Source organism: Meriones unguiculatus, chromosome 3, assembly GCF_030254825.1.
Source record: "Meriones unguiculatus strain TT.TT164.6M chromosome 3, Bangor_MerUng_6.1, whole genome shotgun sequence".
Lineage (NCBI taxonomy): Eukaryota > Metazoa > Chordata > Mammalia > Rodentia > Muridae > Meriones > Meriones unguiculatus.
In genome coordinates, this window is record NC_083351.1 from 128,281,939 (window position 1) to 128,307,602 (window position 25,664).

General features: G+C 42.1%; 1 protein-coding gene across 1 annotated transcript in view; it reads right to left on the bottom strand.

The window, feature by feature from the left end:
• Positions 1 to 5,264: 5,264 nt before the first annotated feature.
• Positions 5,265 to 25,664, bottom strand: part of Mroh2b (maestro heat like repeat family member 2B) — a 58,635-nt gene continuing 38,235 nt past the window's right edge. Inside the window, exons 25-42 of the mRNA XM_021664027.2 lie at positions 24,550 to 24,685; positions 24,366 to 24,461; positions 23,995 to 24,084; positions 23,585 to 23,705; positions 20,436 to 20,533; positions 18,389 to 18,541; positions 16,362 to 16,519; positions 15,728 to 15,854; positions 14,983 to 15,170; positions 13,530 to 13,670; positions 12,054 to 12,168; positions 11,335 to 11,481; positions 10,902 to 11,084; positions 7,877 to 8,032; positions 7,486 to 7,617; positions 6,915 to 7,017; positions 5,933 to 5,998; positions 5,265 to 5,407 (exon numbers count right to left, since the gene is read on the bottom strand). Coding sequence (XP_021519702.1) covers positions 5,301 to 5,407; positions 5,933 to 5,998; positions 6,915 to 7,017; positions 7,486 to 7,617; positions 7,877 to 8,032; positions 10,902 to 11,084; positions 11,335 to 11,481; positions 12,054 to 12,168; positions 13,530 to 13,670; positions 14,983 to 15,170; positions 15,728 to 15,854; positions 16,362 to 16,519; positions 18,389 to 18,541; positions 20,436 to 20,533; positions 23,585 to 23,705; positions 23,995 to 24,084; positions 24,366 to 24,461; positions 24,550 to 24,685 — 2,317 coding nt within the window. The 3' untranslated portion in view covers positions 5,265 to 5,300. The remainder of the gene's footprint in view (positions 5,408 to 5,932; positions 5,999 to 6,914; positions 7,018 to 7,485; positions 7,618 to 7,876; positions 8,033 to 10,901; positions 11,085 to 11,334; positions 11,482 to 12,053; positions 12,169 to 13,529; positions 13,671 to 14,982; positions 15,171 to 15,727; positions 15,855 to 16,361; positions 16,520 to 18,388; positions 18,542 to 20,435; positions 20,534 to 23,584; positions 23,706 to 23,994; positions 24,085 to 24,365; positions 24,462 to 24,549; positions 24,686 to 25,664) is intronic.

Consider the following 25,664-nt stretch of genomic DNA (forward strand, 5'->3'; position numbering starts at 1 on the left):
TAGTTAAATTTTATTGACTCTGTATCCCAGCTGCAATGGTATAGCTGGGTCTTGAGGAAGCACTATTCCTAATTGTCTGAGAAAGCACCAGATTGACTTCCAAAGTGGTTGTACCAGTTGACATTCCCACCAGCAATGGAGGAAGGTTCCCCTTTCTCCACAACCTCTTCAGCATGTGTTGTCCCTTGAGTTTTTGATTTTAGCCATTTTGATGGGTGTAAGGTGAATTGTTGAGTTAATTTTGTATCTAGCCACTTTGCTGAAGGTGTTTATCCATTGAAGGAATTCTCTGATTGAATTTTTGGGGTTACTCATATATACTTTGACTTCTTCCTCTCTGATGTATCCCCTTGATCTCCTTTGGTTGTCTTGTTGCTCTAGCTGGGACTTCAAGAACTACGTTGAAGAGATATGGAGAAAGTAGGCAGCTTTGCCTTGTCCCTGATTTCAGTGGGATTGATTTAAGTTTCTCTCCATTGAGTTTGATGTTGGCTATAAACTTGCTGTATATTGCCTTATTGTGTTTAGGTATGTGCCTCGTATCCCTGTTCTCTCCAAGACTTTCAACATGAATGGGTGTTGGATTTTGTCAAATGCTTTTTCAGCATCTAAGGAGATGATCATGTGGTTTTTCTCCTTCAGTTTGTTTATATGGTGGATTATATTGATGGATTTCTGTATGTTGAACCACCCTTGCATGCCTGGGATGAAGTGTACTTGGTCATGGTGGACGATATCTTTGATGTGTTCTTGGATTCTGTTTGCAGGTATTTTATTGAGTACTTTTGCATCAATATTCATAAGAGAGATAGGTCTGAAGTTCTCTTTTTTTGTTGGGTCTTTGTGTGGTTTAGGTATCAAGGTGACTGTGGCTTCATAGAATGAGTATGGTAATGTTCCTTCTGTTTCTGTTTTGTGGAATAGTTTGAAGAGAATTGGAGTTAGCTCTTCTTTGAAGATCTGGTAAAATTTTGTGCTGAAACCATCTGGTCCTGGGCCTTTTTGGATGGGCAACTTTTGATGACTGCTTTTATTTCCTTGGAGGATATAGGACTATTTAATCTATTTACCTGATCTTGATTTAATTTTGGCAACTGGAATCTATCAAGAAAATTTTCCATTCCATTCAGATTTTAAAATTTTGTGGCAGATAGGCTTTTGTAGTAAGACCTAATGATTGTTTGGATTTCCTCAATGTCTGTTGTTATGTCCCCCTTTTCATTTCTGATTTTGCTGATTTGGATAGTTTCTATCTTTTAGTTAGTTTGGCTAAGAGTTTGTCTAGCCTGTTGATTTTCTCAAATAATCAGCTCTTTATCTAATTGACTCTTTGAATTATTTTCTTTGTTTCTAATTCATTGATTTCAACTCTGAGTTTGATTATTTCTAATCATCTCTTCCTCTAGGGTATGTCTGCTTCTTTTTTTCTAGGGCGTTTGGGTGTGCCATTAAGTTGTTTGTATGAGATGTCTGAAACTTCTTTCTGGAGGCACTTAGTGCTATGAACTTTCCTCTTAGCACTGTTCATTGTGTCCCATAAGTTTGGGTTAAGTTGTGCCTTCATTTTCATTGATTTTAGAAAGTCTCTAATTTCTTTTTTTATTTTTTTCTGGACCAAGTTGTCTCTGAGCAGAGTGCTGTTACTTTCCATGTGTATGTAGGCTTTTTATTATATCTGTTGTTTTTGAGGTCTAGTTTTAAACCATGGTGGTCAGATAGGATACAAGGAATTATTTCAATCTTCTTGTATCTGTTGAGGCTTGCCTTGTGCCCAGTTATATGGCCAGTTTTTGAGAAGGTTCCCTGAGGTGCTGAAAACTCTTTTTGAGTTTGTGTGAAAAGTTCTGTAGACATCTATTAGGTCTATTTAATTTAGGACCTCTATAAGTGTCATTATTTCCCTGTTTAGCTTCTGTCTAGATGATCTCTCCCTTAGTGAGAATGGAGTGTTGAAATCTCCTACTATTAAGGTGTTGGGATCAATGTGTGATTTAAGCTTCAATAAAGTTTCACTTACAAATGCAGGTGCTCTTATATTTGGAGCATAGATGTTCAGGATTGTGCTGTCCTCCCGGTGGATTTTTCCTCTGATGAGAATGAAGGGCCCTTCCTCTTCTTTTCTGATTAATTTTGGTTGAAGAATCTATTTTATTAGATATTAGGATAGCTACCCCTTGTTTTCTGGTCTGTTTGCTTGAAAAACATTTTTCTAGTCCTTTACTCTGAGGTAGCATTTATCTTTGTTACAGACGTGTGTTTCTTGGATGCATCAGAATGTTGGATTCTGTATCCACAACCATTCTGTTAGTTTGTGTCTTTTTAATGGAGAGTTGAGTCCATTGATGGTGATAGATAATAGTCAACAATGAATGTTAGTTCCTTTTACTGTGTTTCTATGCTTGTTTTCTTTTAATTTTTTGTTGTAAAGTTATCTATATCCTATGTTTTCTTGGGTATAGTTGTTTTAGTTGGAGTTTTTCTTCTAGTATCTTCTGTAGGGCTGGGTTGTTGTATAGATATTGTTTACGTTTAGTTTTGTCATGGAATATTTTGTTTTCTCCATCTATGTTGATTGAAAGCTTTGCTGGGTATAGTAGTCTGGGTTGGCATCTGTGGTCCCTTAAAGTCTGCATGACATCTGCCCAGGCCCTTCTAGATTTCATAGTTTCTGTTGAGAAGTCTGGTGTGATTCTGATAGGTCTACTTTTATATGTTACTTGCCCTTTTTCCCTTGCTGCTTTTAATATTTTTTCTTTGTTCTGTAGATTTAGTGTTTTGACTACTATGTGACATGAGGTGTTTTTTTTCTGGTCTAGTCTATTTGGTGTTCTGGAGGCCTCTTGTGTGTTTATAGACATCTCTTTCTTTAAGTTGAAAAATTTTTATTCTATGGTTTTCTTAAAAATATTTTCTGGACCTTGGAGCCTGGAGTCTTCTTTCACACCCATTCCTATTATTCTTAGATTTCTTCTTTTCATGGCGTCCTTGATTTCTTGGATGTTTCGTGTTTGGAAAAATTTCAATCTTTTTCTTTGAGAGATGTATCCATTTTTGCAATTGTATCTTCTGTGCCTGAGATTCTCTCTTCCATCTCTTGTATTCTGTTGGTGATGCTTACCTTTGTGGTTCCTGGTCTTTTCTCAAAGTTCTCCAGTTCCAGGGTTTTCTCTGTTTGTGTTTTCTGTATAGATTCTAATTCTGTTTTCATGTCTTGCACCATTTCTTTCATTGTTTGAATGTGGATTCCTGTCTTTCCATGATGGCCTTTATTTATTTATTTATTTTGTTTCTTCTCTATATGCCTCTACTTGTGCCTTTACATGTGCCTCTATTTGTTTGGCTGTATTTGCCTGTATTTCTTTGAGAGCTTTGTTTGTTTCCTCTTTATGTGCCTCTAATAATTGGATAAGCATAGATTTGAGATTGTTTTTATGTATGTCCAATTAATTATAATATCCATTGACATTTGGGGTTGCTGGTGAAGCCATGTTGTCCTGATTTTTGTTGGATGCGTTCTTACACTGTAGCTAAGGGAGGAAGGTTGCAGGTGCAGGTGAGCAAGCATGGGCTTGTGCATGGATGTGTGCTTTGCAGGACAGGATGTCAGAGCATGTAGATTCCTGGAAGGGTGGGTCTTAAGCACAGGAGGGGGTGCTGGCGCTGTTTGTGGGCACAATGGGCATGCACATTTTCCCTGAATACCTCAGTGGCCTTCAGGCCTGTTGTACTGGCCTCTTGGTGTTCAGATTTGTCTGGGCTCCAGGAATTGTTTTCCTGGACTCCACTGGTAGACCCACAGAACAGGGGCTTCAATGTTGAGAATGCTGTCCCAAGTTTCCTTATGTTGCCCACAGTGGGGGTGTGGGTGAGAGGGATCTGATGTCTGACTGCTAGTTTAGAGGGACCCTGGATCTGGGGCTCTGTGTGTCCTCATTTGAAGGTGCACTTACTTGCTCACAGGCCTAATCAGAAAGCACAGTGGTTCCCTTGTTCTCTACTCTCAGATTTGGGCCCACAGCTCAAATGAGAATGTGGAAGATCCATAAGCTCAGTGGTGTCCGCTGTTGGCCACTGGGCAGGGAGGCCCGTACTTGGAGCAGCCACCTCTGCTGTCTCAGTCACAGAGCACAGAGGCTCTTGCTTGTGCTAGCCTCTGCCCGCCCTGCTGCGGTTGCAAACACAGGAGGCCCACCCAGCTGCCTGCCGCAGCCACAGTCCTGGGAGGCATGTACAGTTGACCGTGGGTCTGGGAGACCCTTACTGATGCTGCCTCTGCTGTCTCAGCCACCGAGTAGGGGAAAAGGGAAGTGCAGGGGGATTGAATATTTGCCACTCTCAGTCCACGGGTGACCTAGATCCAAACTGTCCCTGCCTGGGAAAAACCGAGATGATCCTGGAAATGGGGTTGGTACTCCATACTGTATTACTTAAAGTTATGTCAAAAACCTGAATTTAAACCCAATCAGTTTCTTCAGTAGGTTCATCTAAAGACACAGGAATGAATAGTCCTGTCACAGAAAGTCATCAAAGAGAACTATTCAACATTGTGGTAATGGTGCAGGGTGAGAGGGTTTTCCCCTCCCACCCAGGAAGCCTCAATGTTAATGTCCTGGCTTCAGCTGCCCCACCACTCACCAGTTTCAGAGTTCCAGATCCTGTACCCCTTAGATATGGTACGTACTGGTTGCTGCGGTCTTGGACCCCCATATCTTATATTTTTGTTTGTGAGGTTAGCCTTTAATGGCTGAGCCATCTCTCCAGCCCTTATTGCAGTATGTTAAAAATAAAAACTATGCCTTTTAGCAGAATGTCAGAAATGGTGTTTTGTAGAATAACACCTAACATAGTTTTGATGAAGAAATTACAGCCTTGGAGACAAGAGACAGGTTAAAATTTATCATGTGATGATATATAACAAAGGGAAAATTGTGGGTGGTGATTCAAAGTCTGACAAAGATATTAACGGCCTATGGATGAAAGTTAACAGTAGCCCTCTTCTTACCATTAGTGTAATTGTGTCAGGCTATGCCACTCTTTGGTATTTGCATCTGTTTGGATGTAAATTTCTCAAGAGAGAGGGCAAACCACATCCAACAGGTTGTTAACAGTCAGATAACAGGCTGCCTCTGAGGTGAATTTATAAATCTACCACCAGGGAGACTCTGGAGAATAAGAAATGTGCTTGAAGATTCTCATCCTAGGTGCCATATCTGCTTTCAAGAAGATGTGAATTTGTGAGTTCATAGGACAAAGACAGGAGTTGGTTTTAGAAAAAGCCTAGCTGTTTATTCCTTGATGGTTTACAGTGGGATGCTGATCTCTTTACACCTTCTCAGCAGGGTCTGTAAGGCAGCTTCAGCAGCTCTCTGGACACTGATACAGGGGTCCTGCCGGAGTGCCTGAAGCCCTGAGGTGGAAATGGGAGCAAAATCAAATGAACAAGAAGAGTCAGCGAGCTCCTAATAGGAAAAGCAACCCAAAGCCAAGGCCCAGTTTGGACAGCCCTGCAGTGCTGTACAGGTCAGTGCCACATGGATACCCAGTCAGGGCTCACCTTCCACTCTGAGAGGTCAAAAAATGATGAGGGTCTGGGGGTGGAGCTGGAGCGACAGTGTGTGCTTAGCAATCAATGTCAAGCTCAGTCCTTACGAGAGGAAGTAGGGAGAGGAAAAGGAAGAAGAGGGGGAGGAGAGGGAGGAAGAGAAGTTCATTATCTTGTGATCAACAGGAGAAATCATTGGGAATGATGGCAGCCAAGGACTGGAGCTGAAGGGCTATCAATGCATAGAAATTCCAGGGTCTAGGAAGCCTCAGGAAAAAAAGAAACTGATGCCAAACTTTTCTATTTCTGGGCTGATCTGGAACTGGGAACAATGAATCTTTCTCTAAGATTGAAGCAAAAGCATGTGCACAAACTAGGGGTGATACTTACGCATGGTGAGTTGTTCTCTGTCTAATAACTCCAAATATTGATTAGTCAGATGGAGAATAATGGCATCTAAAGTCAACAAAAGAAGAGGTTACTGATTGCACTCTCGGGGAAAAGTGGACCAATTGTACCTAGTCAACAGACAAAGGGACTGAGTGGTGAATGGTTTGTACAAGTCCTCGTATGCCTCTGAGGCTGATGTAAGAAGAACTTTTATTGGGTCTTTAGCAATGTATCTGGAAAGTGTTCACATGTCCAGTTCATTTAAAAAATTCACAATCTGGCCTTCTTGGGGGCCAGGAGAAGATTCTGTCAGGTTTTAGGCCTGCATGAAATATGGTTTCTGCAGTTGTCTAATTTACAGTGTAATGAAGGCAATGATGTGTTTGAGCCAATAAAAAGTCGTGTTAAACCTGACCACACCACTGGCCTTATTTACTGTGGGATGGGCTAGTTTGAGCAGGCTTACAGAGAACACTTAAGATTTTACAGGACAAGCGTCCATAGAGCTCTTTTTTTTTTTTTTTTCCTATTTCACAGACTTGTCCGGGAGGTTACACAAGGAAGTGATGCTTCCTGTGTCACACAACAGAACCAAGGGCCACTAGATCAATGTGCTTCTCACTTAGGTCATGTTGCTATTATGTGCACAGCTTGAGAATGCAGAATGCAGAGAGGCAGAGCAAAGTATTTATTCTGTGGTGACAGGCTAGGAGGCAAGCGAGACTCTGGGAAAATGAAGAATAAAGACTTGGAAGTGGTGGAGCCTCAAGGGCTTAAGAGAGGAATCATCAGGTCTCGGGCAGGGAGTGTTGGTCAGCTGGAAGGGGCTGTGCATTCTCATTCTTGAAAGAAAAAAATGATGTCTCAAGACAAATAACCCTTCTCCTCCTATCTTCTTCACTCTGACCTTTCCATGCCATACCAGCCAAAATGAAAGCGGAACAGGAAAGAACAGACTTTAGGACCAGGAAGGGAAGTTCACCTGTGAGCTTGACAGCTGCACTCCGGATCATCTCCCAGCTGCTGTTGAAGAAAGTGAATGAATGTGTGTGGAGGATCCACAGAATTTCCTGGTTCTTCTTGGCCTGGAAGAGATGCAGAGGATATCAAAGACAGCCTTTGGAAGGTGACCCTTGGTGACACGTATCATTCCATATGCCTTGGAAGAGAACCTGAAAGGTCTTGTTAACACCCACAGCCATATGCTGATTGAAAGTTGTCTTATGACTATTCTAATAAGGATTAATCAGGATGGCACCAGGGGCTTAAAGACTTAGTTCCTGGGCTACAGAAGAACTGGCCCTTATTGGACTTAAAGGAGAGGGAAATGTGTGAGAAAGAATACCAGAAATCACTGTCATCCCTGCAAGCCTGTCCTGGCCCTGTTGTTATTATTAAAAACAAAACAAAACAAAACAAAACAGGAAATACAACAGATGTGACCTGAAGAGGTCACCTCCATCTGCTCTGTGATAGAGCTTAGTACCAATTATGTGTATTCTCATGAGGTTTGTCTAGATTCCTGTCTGGCTATTTCGATAACACCATCTCACCAGTTTCATGCAGAATTGCCTATAGAAGTCCCTGGCCCGTGGCAGCTCCTGTTCAAGGAGGTGGTCTAATATCCCATAGAGCTCCTGAAGGCCCAGGAAAGGGATACAGATGACCAAGACATCGCGGCAAGCCTAGAAGACAGAGGTTTTGTTATCACAGTCTGTAAGAACAGGGTACTGTGTTATAAGGGAATGATCACACATTGATACCATGAAAGAAACAGGAAAGAGAGGTGGAAAGAGATGACGAAATGGAACTTTGAATTGGAAAAGCGACTTTCGGGTTCAGTCTGAAGGGTACACTTATGGCTTCTGGTTCAAGAGACCAGGCTTATTTGTGCTTCTCAGCTCTGGGGAGAGAGGAGGTGAAGGTGTCTGCAGGTCTACTTACAGCTCCGATTTTGGGGTTAGGGTCCCAGAGGTGGAGAAGGAATGAGATCATGCTCTTTTTTACTTCTTCAGCAAAAAATATCTTCCACCTCCTTCCTGTTAGGGATGCTAAATCCTCAAATAAGAAGATAGCTGTCAGCCTCACATCATCTTGCTCCTGTGGTGACAAATGTATCATCTCATGGCATATTCCCTCCTTTGGTACTTCTTTGGTACCCACCTCACCTTGCCACACTTTAATCAAAGGAAAGAAGGAAAGAAGGAAGGCAGGCAGGCTAGAATGTGGGCACTGGTGTAGTCTTTTCACTGCCTCTGTTTATTTCAAGTACTCTTCATAAAAACAAACATAGCTTCAAAATAATCCCCCAGTCTCTGTTTTGGGTGATGTTATAGAACTGAAGATTCAATTTCTGACTGTGTGGAGACATATGATTGTAGAACAACAAATGGGAGAGTTGGCAGCAGAAATGGGGGGATTTCCATTTTTGTAAAATGTCTTGGTTGCATCATTAATCCTAAAGTTAAGGGTCATCTTATATAAGCTGTATAAGGCCCAGTGCTTTTCTGCAAGATGCCAAATGTTTTTTAAAGTGATGAAAAGATGTTCAAGAATTCTGGCATTGAGTCCAAACAAAAACCTGCCTGGCCCTCTTCCTGTGAATATGTAAAATTATGGATATTTTTGGCCAGCATAGTTGGAAATGATTTCAAGGAGCAAAATGTAAGATGATGGGGAAGGAAGCCTCTGTTGGCTTACGTGCATGCTCTGTTGATGGTTCAGAGTTCCAACAAGATGAAAAAGCAAAGATGAGTTTTCTGTTCAGTTGAACAAAACTGGTCTAAGATTTAAGAAACATCTGTCAAGTTCAATGTTCATTTTTTTCAGTTGAGAAAAATGGATCAGCACTGGGTAAACTGATAGTGTGAGATGGCAGTGTAACAGGAAGGGGACAAGAGCATAGCACAGGCATGAGCTTTCAGTTATGCCCTTTCTTGAACCCTCATCATGTTTTGAGAATTACAGGAAGGCACTTGCATGCTGAGAGGAAAGAGAGAGAATGGAGTTGATTGATCACAGAGTTGTATGCTTAGCCTATAGCAAAATATAGAAGACAAAGTGTCACAGAGTTATGCACACTTGGAGGAAGGTGGCACTGTGGGGGGAAATTTTCCATGTCTTTACTGACATCTAGGTCTCGTAAAACTTTTAATCACATGGGATGGAATTACTCCTTACTGGGAGGGTGAAATGTTCAACCTAATAACCAGGAAGCGTTTGCATTTTTTCTTTAATAATATTGCTGTGTAATATTGCTTTGACACTGTTATGAAGATTTGTGACTTACTTGGGGCTCAGTTTCAAGAGAAATATTATTATTTCAACAAGAAGCCAGGAGATCTAACAGATTGGGCCTGAAAACCAAACTTCAGTCACAACGTTGCTAAAGATTGACATCAATTATCTGTGTAGTATAAGAACAAACTTTTTTTTTTTTCTCCAGAAAATGCTACATTGAGTGGGAGCCCAAAAGGATTTTTGAGGACAATGTGAGAGCTAAACTGACGTTAGTAAATTAAAGAAAATGGCTGAGAAAAAAGAATAGGCAGAAAGCTTTTTTCACCTGCTAGGTCACACTGGAATATAAACGAAGTACAACATGCAAAAACACAACACTTGAGAATTATTGTATGTGGGAACATATTATATATTAAAATTAAAATAATACATTAAAATTATGTAGAGTCAAAACCCAGAGCTAACAAATCAGCAAAGTTTCAGAAAGAAAGAGAAGCATTGAGATTTTGGAGTAAGCTGGGGTCAGTGGTGCACACCTGTAGTCCCAGCACTCAGGGAGGCAGAGGCAGGCCCATCTCTGAGTTTGAGGCCACTCTGGCCTACAAATCGAGTCCAGGACAGCCAAGGATATACAGAGAAACCCTGTCACAACCAAAAAGAATTTGGAATAAATAGAGAAATGTACATAAAAGCTCATTTTTCTTTAAAATTCTATGCAATACTTCTCAAGCCTCAATAGGAATTTAACTCAGTCAGTGGCTTATAAAATATGAATAGAAAAATTAGGTTTGTGATGAATAGTGAAGGGATTAGGGGTTTTCAGTCTGGAGACCAGAAGATAAATAAGTGATTTAATAAGATCTTAATTTTTATGAAAGGAAAACTAGAGAGGGAAACTACCAGTTCTCTGTCTCCTCTGGCAACAGAGGAAAACTCTATATACCATAAAATACCAGTTGTTGTGAAACAGATTTTAACATCCTCAGTTTGTGGGATACAGAAAGGAAATGACACTCCTTCACCTAGGATTGCTTGGTGATTGTTTGTGATCATTCAAATAAGTTACATTTGTGAGCTCCATGATCCTTTCATCAGTTAGCAGCTCTGCGGGCAGACTGTGAAAGCAGGCTTGGGCAATACATCATCAGTGTGTGTGGTTGGGTTCCGATAAAGTTCCAGCTTTATTGACAAGTGTGGAATGTGGACTGGATCTGGTTCACGTGTTGTTCATGTGTTGGCTGACTTCTGGATGAAAAGAGTCTTTGAATTTGGGAAGTGGGACAGATCGTGGGGGAGGAACTAGGAATTGTCCCAGTTTCTGTATTCCCCAAAGCAAATGAGGTGTGAGCAATTTATTTAGGAGATAAACCCGGGAAACAAACCTGGGGAAATGGCAATCGAATAGGAGTGGAAGAAAGGAAAGAAAGGAGAGTCTGTGGGTGTGCCACCCTCACAGGCCAGTGGCGCTTAAACCTTGTGTGGGATGAGGAACCTGGGAAATTTGTTGAGGTTTCTTCCCAGGGCTAGCCTCCTTCACAATTCTATCCCACGCTGCATAGTTCAGCTCTGTTTCCGGGAAGCACATTCAGGCAGAGGGACACCGGGAGTCAGCAGCCTGTACGGGGATTGTTGGCGGAGGCACCTACAGTTTTCTCCGTGCACTACCATGACCATCCTCTGTTCACCCACTTCTTCCAGGGAAGGAAGACGCCTGAATTGGCTCACTTACGTCTTCAAAGAAGGTTCTTGTTTGCAGCACTATTTCCTTGAAGTAGAAGCTGACGTCTCTTTCCGTGAGCAGCCCCAGGATCTTTTTCAGAGCCTTCAAGCTTTCACAGACGACTTCCGTGCGAGCCAAGTGGTACAGGCCTCTGATGATGGATTCCAACATTACCTGCTTATGTTTCTTCACCTGTTATAAAAACAAGGTCTCCTAACCTATAAAATTATTCCATGCGTTTCTTGAATAGGTAGGGATTCCCAGGTGGGAATGGTGACTAAAATTGGGCTATGATTGTTTGTACTTCAACCCCAAAGCTGCTACTTCAGCTAGGCATTTGGGATTTTCACTTCATTTCTGTGAAGTTACCAGATGGGTACTGCTAGGTTATTTCCTTGAAACTCTGCTTATACAAACCCTTCCCTCCAAGAATGCCTCTTACCTTGTGAGGGGCCCCACATGCTGTGTTGCCCAGTCCTCGGATGGCCATTTGCCTCAGAATAGCGTTGGACTCCCAGGAGCTCTGATCCATGAAGATCAGGACATCTCGAAGATTTCCGTGCTTCCAAAGGATTGGCTCCTTCATAAGCTGAAACCAACAAACTCCTCCCGTTTATTTAAGGAGGTCGGTTCCTTGAGGGGCATGGCTAAAGGCATTGTAACTACAATTAAAGATGGGTCCTTACTGCTGTGGAGGAGAGGAAGAAAGCTCCCAAGTGAACCAGCAAATCTTGTAGTGGCTGAGCTCCAGATGTGAGCTTTGCCCAGGTCAAGAAAATGAGGACCAGACTATCTAGATAGGAGGATTTTCTCAGGGAGCAGTGAAGAGCGCAGTTACTGATCACGTTCCTTCTCTGGCGTGGCTAGCCCTCACTCCAGGGTAAGGGCTAGTGATATGCTGACTTTGTGTTTTGTCCTCCCTTCGCATTTATTATCCTTCCTTCTCTGACCTGGTAGGTTTGGTTCCCACAGAAAAGGCAGGAGATGGTAGAGAGAGGGATTTCCTTCTGTGAGCATCTTTGGCAGAAATGGGTCTCTTCACTACTAAAACTCCTCCTGAAGGGCCCCTTTCCTGGCTCCGGGTATCACTAAGCTCCATGTCCTACATGAGAAACAGAGCAAGGGACCAGTGAACATGCTCTGATGAATATTCTCCCTTACCTCAGAGAAAAAAGCCATGCCGGTTATCCTGTAGTTCTCAGAGGATGAAGTGAGAGATGAGAGTAGGTATTCCATGATATCCAGTATGATGCCATGTTGCCAGACTGCCATGCTCCTGGAAACCGCCATTTTTTCAATTCTTTTTTTCATTTTTAATTATACTTTATTTACTTTGTATCTCCCCTCTAGTTCCCTCCCTCCTCCCCTCCCAATCCCTCCCTTCTTTCTCCTTCTCCACACACTTCTCTCCCCAAGTCCACTGGTAGGGGAGGGTTTCTTTTTCTTCCTTCTGATCCTAGTCTGTTAGGTCTCATCAGGAGTGGCTGCATTGTCTTCCTCTGTGGCCTGGTAAGGCTGCCCCCCCTCAGGGGGAGGTAATCAAAGAGCAGGCCAATCAGTCATGTCAGAAGCAGTCCCTGTTCCCATTACTATGGAACCCACTTGGACACTGAACTGCCATGGGCTACATCTGGGCAGGGGTTCTAGGTTATCTCCATGCATGGTACTTGGTTGGAGTATGAGTCTCAGGAAACACCCCTGTGCTCAATTTTTTTTGGTTCTGTTGCTCTCCTTGTGGACCTCCTGTCCTCTCCAGCTCTTACTATTATTTCCCACTTCTTTCATAAGATTCCCTGAATTCTGCCCAAAGTTTGGCCATAAGTCTCAACATCTGCTTTGATAGTCTGCAGGGCAGAGCCTTTCAGAGGCCCTCTGTGGGAGGCTCCTAAATTGTTTCCTCTTTTCTCCTTATTCTGATGTCCATCCTATTTGCCTTTCGGAGTGGGGATTGAGCATTTTAGTCAGAGTCCTCCCTCTTGATTAGTTTCTTTAGGTGTACAGATTTTAGTAGGTTTATCCTATATTATATGTCTATATGAGTGAGTATATACCGTGTGTGTCTTTCTGCTTTCTGGGATAGCTCACTCAGGATAATCCTTTCCAGATCCCACCATTTACCTGAAAATTTCATGATTTCCTTGGGAAACCGCAAATTTTAAGAGACTTATTTCCTTGTAGATTAGCAGTTCTCCCCCTCTGGGTCGTGGCCCCTTTGACAAACCTCTGTCTCCAAAAGTATTTACATGACAATTCACAATAATAGCAAAGTTAGAATTATGAAGTAGCAAGAAAAACATTGTTACGGTTGGGGGACGCCACAACATGAGGAACTGTAGTAAGGGTCACAGCATCAGGAAGGTTGAGAGCAGCTACCCTAAACAATGAAATAAGCCCCAATGTATTTACCCCACCCAAGTAGTCAATTTAAACACAGTTTACTTAAAGTAGTTCGTTTGACTCATTTTTGCTTTTGAGGGAAGTGGTAAGTTTGGGGCCAAAACTACACCTTTTCCTCTTCTACCCCTTGATTTTTCTCTCTTTGTGCTGACTTGATTACTATTAGTGAAGGTGCATCTTCACTCTTCTTTTTTTTCTCTCTCTCTTTTTATATCCACTGCTAGATCATCTGCTCATTACCTGGCCAGTGCACACACGCCTATGTGATGGGTATCAGGATTGCAAAGTAGAGTCCATAAATTGTCCCCTTCATCAGATTCCTTTGCAAGGCCTTCTTTCATAGCTTGGGCTTGCAAGCATTTCAGAGTTGTAGTTGAGAGTCTAGAGGAGATAACAGACGCTGTAGAAGTAAATCAACACTACACAGGAAGTTGGGAATTTCCAAGTTTACTTTTCCTACTTCTTGTTTCTCCCAACCTTAGATTTGTGGATGTTGTTCAAGACAAAAATAAGACAGCCCTATTCTCACACTTTTGTCTTGGAGTCAAAGAAAACAACAGGTGATGTGAGCCAGAAGATAATGACACAAAGTCTTGTCAACTGTCCAGAAGGAAAACCAACCAAACAATAAAGAATAAACGAAACCAAAGCCTACAAACAGAGAGTGAAAAATAGCATATTTTATTGGATGGTTGATAACATCTTACTGAGAACCTGTCAGCTGCCACAATGTAGCTATTACTGTCTGTGCATTCACATTTGCATGTTTGGGTTCAGGTGTGGCCCTTTATACTGCTGTCATTTTGGTGAAGTTACATGTGTTATCAGAGCAGCATATGTTGAGTCTAAATGCTGTTTAAAATGTCTTTTAAAAGGTTGAATTACGATCTGACATTGGAACGAAAAGCTATGCAAAAGGTCAGGGAAGTAGAATGACATGCTATAAAGTAAGAATCGATACCCTACAATTTTCAAACAGGTCTCTTGATGAATATAAAGCAATTGTTTAAAAATATAAGAAAATAATAAGCCCCAAGGCTTTTTTAAAGAATTTTTTTTGTTTAATTTTGGCTTCTTTTTCCTTACTGGTCTTATGTTTGCTTTTCAACTTTGTGTGTGTGTGCAGAGAGAGAGAGAGAGCACTTGCGAGATAACAAAGTTGGATGTGTACGGAGGGTTGGAGGTCTGGGAGGAGTCAGAGGAGGGGAAACATGATGAAAAACGTACCTTTAAAAAATGATCTATTTAAATAAAAGAAAGAAAAGCATGATTTGTGGCCTGATGGAGAGTCTTATTTTCCTTAGTGTTGTATGGACTGAGGCTGCCTTTTTCAATTGCTGAAGACTTAGATTGGATGGAATAGTGCTTTCTTTCTCCGTGGCCTTTAATATCACAGAATTCCAATTTTCCCAGGAAGATGTGCACAAGGGAAACAGCATGGGCCTTTTAGGGAAGAAAGCCCAGCCTCGCATTCCTCATGTGACCACCCTAGGCAGGTACCTTGGGTACTGGCTCAAGGAAAAGAACTTGGAAAGACCAGGCTTGGAGTCACCAGTGAAGGCTGCTAAAGCCTTGTTTGTTCCATAAGGGTTTTATACCAGGGCAGAAGGCTCAGAATTTGCCTTTCACAGGCCCTCTTCGGGAGTATGGTGTCAGGACTGTTAGGGGAGGCCTTTCCTGATGGGCCTCTTACCTGCAGGGGTCTGCGATCTGCTGCCGCTCCCCATGTTGCATTACTCGTCGCCTTTGACTCAAGGTAGAAGTTGGCATTTTCTGGCCCAGTGAGCAGCTGACCAGCTTCAGGAGGAGGGTGAACAGCTCTGGATACAAGTGAGTGATACGAGCCCCTGTTAAGATTACTTCATACATGGCACAGGCCACCTGAGGGAACAAAGGACCCCTTAGTCAGGCAGTTTTCTTTCCTCCAAGGCTATTTTTTTTTTTCACTGCACTGCTACAGAAGTTTGTACTTTCTCCCAGGGATTATTTTCTATTTTAAGCATACCCACAGTAAAAAACACACTTCAACTTTTTTTTTTTTCTTTTGTGGTCTCTAATCTGCTCTATAGGCTGGGTTTCTTAGGACTACCATACTGGCGTCATGGCTTTGGTAGACACACCATAGAACATGACAGGTTTTCCAGTGTAGGGGATTTTCAACCACCACCACAACAATGGTCATCTGGATATATTGAAGACTAATTTGATATTGAAGACTAATTTGGAAATATATTTTCTTTAGGACCGATAAGAAATTTGCTTCCAAAAATGATCAACCACAGACAATGCTGCTGCCACATTTGTTGAGTGTGAACTAGTCTGTAGTTAAATTTATGACACTTTAGAAGAATGGTTAGTGCTCCTTCACCTGGGGCCAGGTGGGAGCAGGGCACAGAGTAGAGACTAGATAGAGGCAAGTGATTAAATATCCAACTTACTGCAATGGCATCTATCCCTGCCATGTCATCTTCTAACCTGGCTTCCAGTTTCTTTATCAGGGCTCTCATGAGTTTGCTACTGGAGGCAGGGTTTTCAGCCAACGCCTTCCACAGTGTCTTTGTGTCCCTGGGATAACAGGTCAGGAAAATGGCAGATAAGGCACAACACTTAGGACTGTGGGCTTTTCTATCTGACTTACTTTAAAACCACATTATGATGAACCTCGCTTGCAGAGGCACAGAGATATGCAGCTAAGTCAAGAGGCAGTAATGATAGCTTACTTAAAAGCCCAGCTTTTTGGCCTTGGGTTTTGGAGACATGTCAATATCCAAACACATGGAAACCTCTCACACTGGTACATTCTAGGCAACCAGAAAGAGGAGAAATATTTACTTCCAATATTTGCTTATTCTTATTATAAATGCAATACACTTCTATTTTAAGATGAGCTCCTTTGCATTTAATAAAATACTTGGAAAAATGTTACTTGTGGTTCAAATATCAATTTTAAAATTGTTGTTCAGGTGAAACATTTTCAACCCTTGCTAACTTTCCCTTGAAGAATACATCCTTCCTGGTGCCTCGTATGATGGCCTTTTCTAGGAGAACAAGCCAGATGCATTTAGACTCTACCTGTCAAAGGGCAGAGGCTTCTGTAGTAGGCCGACAACAACTGCTTCCATGTGAAAGCTGGCGATCAGGGAGATGGCTTCTAGCATAAATTGGAAACTTTCCTCCTTTTGTCTGAGGACTGGCATGTGATGGTAAACTGTGCTCAGGATCTCCAGAAGCTAAGAGGAAAGCATTAAGCTGTTACTTTCTCTCTCCCCATGAATGGTATAAGGGAGGTACCATTCACACTGTGGTGGGTGGTTGATGGAGAAACAGTAATGTTAAAGACAGTAATTGTTTCTGTGCATGACTCATTTCTCACTCAGTATTACTGGGAACTGGGTATCACTTTAGCCCAGCTTAGTGAGCGCTAGAGAAAAGGTACACTGTGCTGCGTTCTGTAATTGGTACTGTTGGGGAATATATTGAAAAAGAAAAAGGACGCAGCCACTTTTTCACAGAGGGGAGGGACCTAATAAAGATTTCAGTCATTTACCCAAAAGGACTGGATTCTAGGTGGTAAAAGGCAAGATGGTCCAGAGGCAACCAGAAAATTTTAGAGGAGCCGTGGGTCTGGGTAGTAAAGGTATACAGCAGTTTCTCAGAGCAAGGCAGAGATGGTAGAGCAGGGCATCCTTGAGAGAAAGGACACAGTGCAAATGTAAAAGTAAAAACCGTGAGAATAGAGGTGATGGAAGAAGGATGATCGCACAGAAGAGTTGAAGCCAGCTCACAGAGGATGAAGAATGTCAGCCACATTCCTCCATTTGGATAGTAACCAGTGACAGTGGGGAATACTCTTATGTATGTTCAGATTTTTGATATGGGTAAGGGCATGTAACTATACTAAGTACTTTGCTTCTACTTCAAGTTTCTTTTTCTTTTTTGTATGAATATTTAATCAAATTTTATTATAAGCATAACATTATTTTATCACAAGCACAATATTATTCAAAATATAAATATCCCTTACGGTGATTATCTCAAAGGTCCAGTTCAGTGATAATTGGGGAGGGTTTAATTTTCTTTTCAAAATCTTTACTACATTCTGTGAACCATTCTACTTATGCCAATCACACACACAGCTATTCCATATTCATCAGCTATAATTTCCCCATATTTATCCTCTCGCCCAACATGTGGTTTGCCACATTTAAAAAAAAAAAAAAAACAACTTACAGGAAGGTAATTAGGATAGGGACGATGTCTAACCTAACTCAAAGCTGTGTAATTGAGGGTTGCTGACAATGGGATGTGGGAATAAGATGGCCTCATTCAGGTCAGTTTTCCCTCTTGCTTGCTCATCTTGGAGTAGGGGGTCTTCTGTCTTTGACTTGAGTAGTCATGACAGAGTGTCTCCAGCTGGAGTTCTTAACAGACATTTCCTCAGTTTAAATTCTCTTCTTTCTGCCTATGTTTCCAGTGTCATACAAGATTGAGCACTTTCCCCAACCCACCGTCAACCTTATTTACCAGATGACGCACTCTGTGAAAAAGCAGTGTGAAGAGCAGCAGTAAAGTGGAGACCCTCCCAGGGCTTGGTGCCTATCTCGGAAGCATCCAGCTACCCATTCTCAGCCTTGTGAATCTACTAACCCAATGTCTAAAGGCTAGATGTGTTTCCCTTGTCCAGACAGAGTAGGAGCCATTTTGAGTGTGTGTGCGTGTGTTTGACAAAGTCTCATGTATTCCAGGGTTGTCTTGACATTCATATGTAGCTAATGATGGCCTTGAACGTCGAATCTTTTGCTTCCATCCCCCAAGTGCCAGGACTACAGACATGTGCCACTCTGCCCTTTTCATACCATGATGGGGATTGAACCTAGAGTTTTGGGCCTGCTAGGCAGGTACTCTGTTGTGTTTTACAAGTGAAGATTTGGCTAGGCCATCCAACCTTGTTAACATATAGGTTGGGACTCTGCTGAGGTCCCTGGAGCTCTTGCCTGCTTTACATTAGACTCTAATGATTAGAGGAAGAGAATGAAAATGTGACTTGGCATTTCAGAGGCGCTACAACTTCTCTGTTACACAACTGGCTGTCAGTTCACCTGCTCTTCCAGCAGAGCCCCATGCTCCTTCAGGGCAGCGATCATCCATATGCCACAGGCCTTTGTGCACATGGGGTTGAGAGTTTCCAGCCCATCCAGTGTTTCCTCCAAGAATGCCTGGATTTCTTCATTGGGGATGAATTTGCAGACAATCTGAGGATATAGGCACAAATGCATTATCGCACACCTCACTTTAGATCTAGACACCTAAACCGGCTGCTGTGGTGGATAACAGAAACCACTGTGCTTTCCAAATGCTCAGCATATGACCCAAACTGCAGAGACCAGAGAAAATAGGAGCTAGTCTGATTTTTCCTCCAAGCAAACCCTACCTGTGCTGGTTTCTTTCATCATTTCATATTTATTGAGTTTCAAGCCTGCTGTGGCAATTTCTTCTCCACATATAAAGTTATAGCATATTGCAGAAGGGAAAAACAGTGGAGGATATATATATATGAAAGCACCTTCACACATATTTTACATATTATAGATGTATGTTTCAAGTTCAGGAGAATTTGTCAGCTATACTAAGAACCATGATGAATAATCAAGTGGCTGGCAGGATCCATTCTTCACTATTAAGATCAGCCAACAAGGTCAAGGAAATAAAAACTGCAATTTTGGTTTCTAGGTATAGGAGGTTCAGAATGTTTGATGGGTAGCAGTGTGTGGATGTGAGTGTCTGTTTCTGATGGGCAGCCGGGTGGAGTTTGGCAGATTAAATGAGTTCTCAGGGGCATCAACTTGGGCTTTTAACTTGTTTTGAGTTGGTTATAATTTATTGACATGAGGACATTCCTATGCACAACAGACTCCCCCCAGCATTAAATGGTCTGATGCTGTTTTGTTGAAGATAATGAACTATTTTCCTTGAGTAGTTGCTCACAAAAGCCAGTTTGTGAGTTGTTGCAGTTCCTAGAGAAATGTCTCAGGCTTCCATAATGTGCTGAGACAATTCTTCATTGTCTCTGCGGCTGCCACCTTGATCCAAGCTATCTCACCTAACAAACTGGACCAGTTTCCTTCAGGCTGAATTTGGTAACTTTGCTTTTATTCTTTTTCAAAAAATTTTATTTTTTATATTAATTACAGTTTATTCACTTTGTATCCTAGCTGTAGGCCCCTCCAGCATCCCCTCCCAATCCCACCCTCCCTCCCTCTTCTTCTCCTATGCCCCTCCCCCAGTCCAATGATAGGGGAGCTCCACCTCCCTTCCATCTGACCTTAGTCTAACAGGTCTCATCAGGACTGGCTTGGCCCTTATTCTTCCTCACTCTCCCAACAGCAGCCAGTGACTTTTCAGATCTTTTAGACCCACCACGACAATTGCACCCTGTCAGGACACTTTCCTCCACTCTATTGTCATCCTCTATTGTCTTTACAGGACTGTCATCCTTTATTGACTTTATAGGACTCTCTTTCTCTCTAGATGGTCATCTTTAACACTATTCCTTATCCTCTTACTTGATTTTCTTTTGCCCAATTATTATTACTGGATATTTTATTTATTTTCTATTTCCTTGACTAAGATGCAGTATAACTTTGGTTTCTCTTTTATTAGAGGGAAGAGAGTTGATCTTGATGTATGCTGTGTGTTCAGGAGATGGCAAGTGAATGGATGCCTGATTGAATAAGTGACAGAATTGATCATTCAGTCCTCACAATAACTAAGAAATAAGCTGCAGACTTTCATTGCTTGAGGGAGATGGAAGTACTTCAGGCAGTATAAAGAGGGTGCATCTGATTGACTGGAAAACATGTACTCTGTCCATTCTCCTCCGGTGCTTCCCCTTTTGGAGGCCACTTGGCTCAGAATGTTTTTTGTATTGGCCTCATTAAACACAGCTGAGGACTTGGAACATGTACTCAAAGTTAGTAAACTGAGTAACTGAGAGCAAAAGGTTTCTCTCTGAAAGGTTAGTTTGAACATCTGAAAAGTTAGTTTGAAGGCCTTTCTGCCTTCATCATGGGGAGGCTGTAGCTTACTCATTTGGAAATTAAACTAGACATAGCTTTGTTTACGGGGCCAGTCTTTCCCATTTATTACCTTAGCTATTTTGGAGGAGATCTTGATCTGGACCTGGTCATCATTAGATTCTAGCCCTTCCAGTAAGCCTTCTAGTCTGTCCACCTCCAGGAAAATGCCTACAGTCAGCAAAGGGAGAAAGACAGGTTTTCAAAAATCCCAAAGGAAGCTAAAAAGTCTGGCAGTGTTTTGATGTGACCATAATTCAACTGTTGAATGCTTAAAAAAAAAAACAAAAAACAAAAACAAAAACCAAAAAAACCCCAACTAAACCAGGAAAGGCTGTCTGATAATCTGATGACCATAAAAGCAGTTTCTACATGTAAAAAATAAATAAATAAATAAATAAATAAATAAATAAATAAATAAATAAATACTCTGCAGGAACTGATCTCATTTTCTACCCAGAGAGGTCATCTGAGGTTATATTCTCTGCTCCTGTTTCTATTTTTGCTGGTGAAGGAGCTGTGGCAGAGAGGTGGTCATTTGCCGGAGGTCACACAGTTACTACCGATAGGCTGCCTGAATTTGAACCTGTGTTTGTGCTACGAATGCTGGGGCCTTAGTAAATGCTATTACTACTGCTGCTTTTGAAGTTTCATTCTGTGGTGAGTTACCTTGAGGAAAATTAAAAAGGAACAGTTTTAATAGGGAATTCATCAGCGAACTGTATAATTTATTGCTGGTAACAATTTATGAATAGACCTAACCAGTAATGATTTCTTGCTTGTCAGGTGAATGCATATTAACTGTAGAAACTGAACTTTGGGCCATTCTGTGGGAGGCAGCCTAGCCCAGGGGAACGGACACAGACTTAGAATCAGCTGTGTCGTAGCCACTGTGGCATACACTTTTTAATCCCAGCATCCCAAAGGTAAAGGCACATGGCATAGTGTGAGTTCAAGACCAGACTGGTCTACAACATAAGTTAGTTCCAAGCCAGACAAGTCTACACGCTGAGACCACACTCTTCTTTTCTCTTCTCTTTTCTTCTCCTTCCTTCCTTTCTCTCTCTCTTTCTTTCTTTCTTTCTTTCTCTTTCTTTCTTTCTTTCTTTCTTTCTTTCTTTCTTTCTTTCTTTCTTTCTTTTTATATTAAAACAAAGAACCAAATATGTCTAATTTCCTATCTTAAGTGTCACACTGCACCCAAAAGAGTACTGTTGATTACTAATTATAAGGCTGTCTGAATTTGAACCTGTGCCTGTCTGATATGACTCTTTGGCTTGCTGTGTGTGTGTGTGTGTGTGTGTGTGTGTGTGTGTACCGCAATGCCAGGTAATTTCCTCTCACACTCACTGCTTTCTTCTTCTCACTGAACCTGGAGCTGGACATGGCAGTTCACAAGCTCCAGAGACCCTCCTGTCTCTTCCTTACACGCTGCTGGCCTGTAGGTGTGTGTGACCGTGCTCAGATTTTTAAATGGGTGTTGGGATTTGAGTTTGGGCTCTCATTCTTGTGCAGCAAGTGTTCTTCACCCCTGAGCCAGCTCCTAGGCCCTCCACGTACAGACCAGCCTGGCCTTGAATTCATGATTCTCCTGCCCCTGGCCTCCTCGGCATATGTTTCTGTGGTGGTGGGGCGCCTCCATAACGGGCAGAACTTCTTGTTAATCAAATGTTTGAGGATGAGAGTTGTGTCTGTGTTAGGGAAACAAAGCAGCCTACAGGAAGAAAAAGCTATAAAATAACCATTCTGATTCTTTGTTTCTCAGAGTGCTCCTTTTCTCTCACTGGGGTCTTAAACTTAGATGTGGTGCCCGAGGCTACACCTGATCTCTGTGCCCCTGCAATGCCAAGCTGCCATTGGTGATACACCTCCTGAATTCACCTTAACCAGAGGTCACAACCGAGACGAGATTTTAAAATCTTAAAAAAAAATGCTTATTTTTATTTTATGTGCCTGGGTGTTTTGCCTGCATGTATGTCAGTGTACAGCATGTGTGCCTGGTTCCATGGACACCAGATGAAGACCTTGGATTCCCCTTGAACTGGAGTTACAGATGGTTGTAAACTATCATTTGGATGCTGGGAATTGCACTCAGGTCTTCTGGAAGAACATTGGAAGCTCCTAACTGCAGAGTCCCAAATTCTTCTAAAGTACAGACAGTTATTCACATATAACTGGAACTCTGAGGGTGGAGAAGTCTTTGTGTCTAATCCAGAAACTAAACAAAACATCCACAGTATGTTCTCCTAGGGAACTCCAAAAATTATGTGGCACCACTATAACTGTGTAATTTTCTTCTGGAGAAAAGTATGTGATGTAAAGACACTGCTAATAAGTTCATCTTCTTAGTGATTTAAACCAGAGACTTTCAAAATATTTTTACCTACGTTAAGAAATCATAAAAAAAAAAAAAAAGAGCAGGCTTCCTAAAGGTATCATCCAGATATGGCATAACAAGATGCAACAAGATGAGTCACAAACCTCACATCAAGGCTGGATGAGACAACCCAGTGGAGTGGAAGGATCCTAAGGTGGCAGAGAGTAGGGGACTGGATGATGGGATTGGAAGGAATAGAAGGAGGGAAAGTTGCAGTTGGGTTATAATGATGAGAGGAAAATTAAAAAGAAATTTAAAAATTCTGAATTTGTGTATCTGTTTTAAAAATATTGTAATGCTTTTGTGTTAGTTTTTATTTTTCATTTTATTTATTTACTTATTCATTTATTTATTGGATCTGGATGTGGTGGTAGACATCTTTCATTTCAGCACTCTGGAGGTGGAAGCAGAGCTCTGTAAGTTCCAGGTCAGCCTGATTTACATAATGAGTTCCATGCCAGTCAGGGCAGCATAGTGAGACTTAAAAAAAAAAAAAAAAAAAAAGCTGGGTGTGGTCGTGCACTCCTTCAGTCCCAACACAAGGGGGGCAGAGGCAGGCAGAACTTTTGTGAGTTCAAGGCCAGCCTGGTCTACATGGACAGCCAGGGCTACACAGAGAGACCCTGTCTCAAAAAGACACCCCCTTCCCCCCCAAAAAAAGAAGAAAAGCAAAGGAGCTACTGAGAAGACAAATTGATTTGTTACAGATCCAAAAGACAATGCATTCTGTGACATAATTATGGCATTACTAGGTATTAGAATTGAGCTGGAGGGCAGGACGTGGTTATTGAAATGAAGACTCGTGGAAATTGTCAAAAGCTAAGAAAACAATTCCCTTTCCTCACCTTTTACACAGAACAGACCAATAGTGGCGCTAGTAGCTGCCTGACGGATGGTGGCCAGGGTGTCACAGGTGTGAGGAGCCAGGAGCCCGAGGAGTGACCCGATTCTGAAGTTCTTTGGTGCCTGCAGGATACAGGATGGGGTGGCTTGATGGTACATCGGGGTTAAGTTCCTTCTTTCCCCTCCGCAGGCGTTTGGGATGAAATTCAATCCCGAACACCTAAAAGGTACCTGATTCCTCATGGGCGGTGGAAGCCTGCGTAAGCGTTTATACAAAGTAGCCACCTCGGTGGCTCCGCGCTGGAGTTGAGAGATCCCACCCAACCGTTTGCGGTACCCCCTCCATCTGGGACCGGGGATCTGCCAGGCCAGTTCTCCAGCAATGCCATCTCTGCTTAAGGGAGTTACTTGCCTCAACGTCATTTGTTAGGACTCTCGAGATGATTTGGAATGCTCTTTCTCTCTCCCACTCTTTCTGGGAAACAAGCCACATCCGGAGAAGCTGTTGGGCAAAGAAGGAATGCCTTTGCTTAGTATTCTTCATTTGCATTTGATTTTTCTTCCCTTCTCCCTCACTGTCCCCCTTTCTCTGCTTCTTCTACGACTGGGTGTCACCTGCCTGTAAATTAAAGGAAAAAATAAAAAAAGGTTGGCCCTCCATGGTAGTTTAAGTGGGTCAAGCTGGTTGTCTTCGGTGGAGAAGATGGGGTGAGGCTCATTATGGCGGCACACTAACAGACACCTTAGGGAGATGGGCAGCCAGTGCGCGGTGGCCCTACTCACGTTAAACATTTCTTCACAGTTCTGTGCATCCATGTCATCCCATATCATGGACCTCAGAAGCTTCCCTAGGGCGTCCATAGATCGTTCGTAGAGAAACTGAAATCAAGTGTGGCTGTTAGTCTTAGGCTTCATTGGAAACGTCCCAGGGCCGCTTTCCTTTCTTCTCAGGCCCCAGGTCACGTACCTTAATGCGTTCCTTGTCCTTGTCCGTTTCGCCCTCGTCTTTGAGTTTTTCCAGAGGTGGAAGGGGCAGCAGCCTCCGAATATTCTCTTCAAGAATATTCAGATGGTCACTTAGCGACAGCTTAGGTTTCAGCTTGCTGAAATGAGAACCATGTGGAGGAAGGGACCCAGCTAAAAACAAACCAGCGAGGAGAGTGCCCGAGATCCAGCTACAAAAGTCTAAGCACGTGTTAAATCTATCCCACCTTCTGAAATATTTCTGAGTTATTCAGGGAGGTGGTGATAGCAGGACGGAAAAAGGGGACACATCGCTGTTTGGGACACCGGGAAGATGTTAACACCTTTAAAACATTGTTTATATCTATTAAAGTCAATACTGGTGGTAATGATAAATACTTACTGTAAGCATTTCTCATAAAAAAAAAAGCAAAGGTAGTGAAGAACGGGACAATTTGGCTCTCTCCCTTCCCCCTCCCTCCTTCTTCCCTCTCTCCTCTTTTCTTTCCATCCAAACATTTACTATATGGTTATCAGAAACAAACAAACAAACAAACAAACAAACTTGATATGACTTGGGAAATGCAAATGTTAGTTCAGTATAAAAAGCTATTCATTAAAAATTGTACAGAGGTAAATCAAGACAATAGGTATACTGCAGAGCTTCCGAACCAGGCAAAAAAAATGGAGACACTGTTGAGAAAATTTGAGAAAGGTACACAGAGAGGAGTGTGAGTCAGTGCTTAGCTGGGATGACCACCATCTTCTCCTTGGCACTCTCTGGTTATTCTCTTCAGTTAGCACACTGACGTAAAACTCACACACAGTGAACGGCATCTATCCAAGGTCTGCACTTGAATGAATTTTGTCTTGCACACATAAATGAAAAATGACACCATTTTTGACCCACAACATTTCTAGCATCCTTTGATGTCCTTTCTAGTCCTGGTTTGCAAGTTATCTTTTCCTACAGGTTGGCCCCATACAGTCAATGACTTTTTGAGTGTGATTAGAGAATAGTCTAGTTCTATACAAAATGAGTGTCGCCATTAGCTTTACATGGTCATTGGAGATGTTAATATGAGTTGAGTCATGTAAGTGTGATACACAGTGAATTTT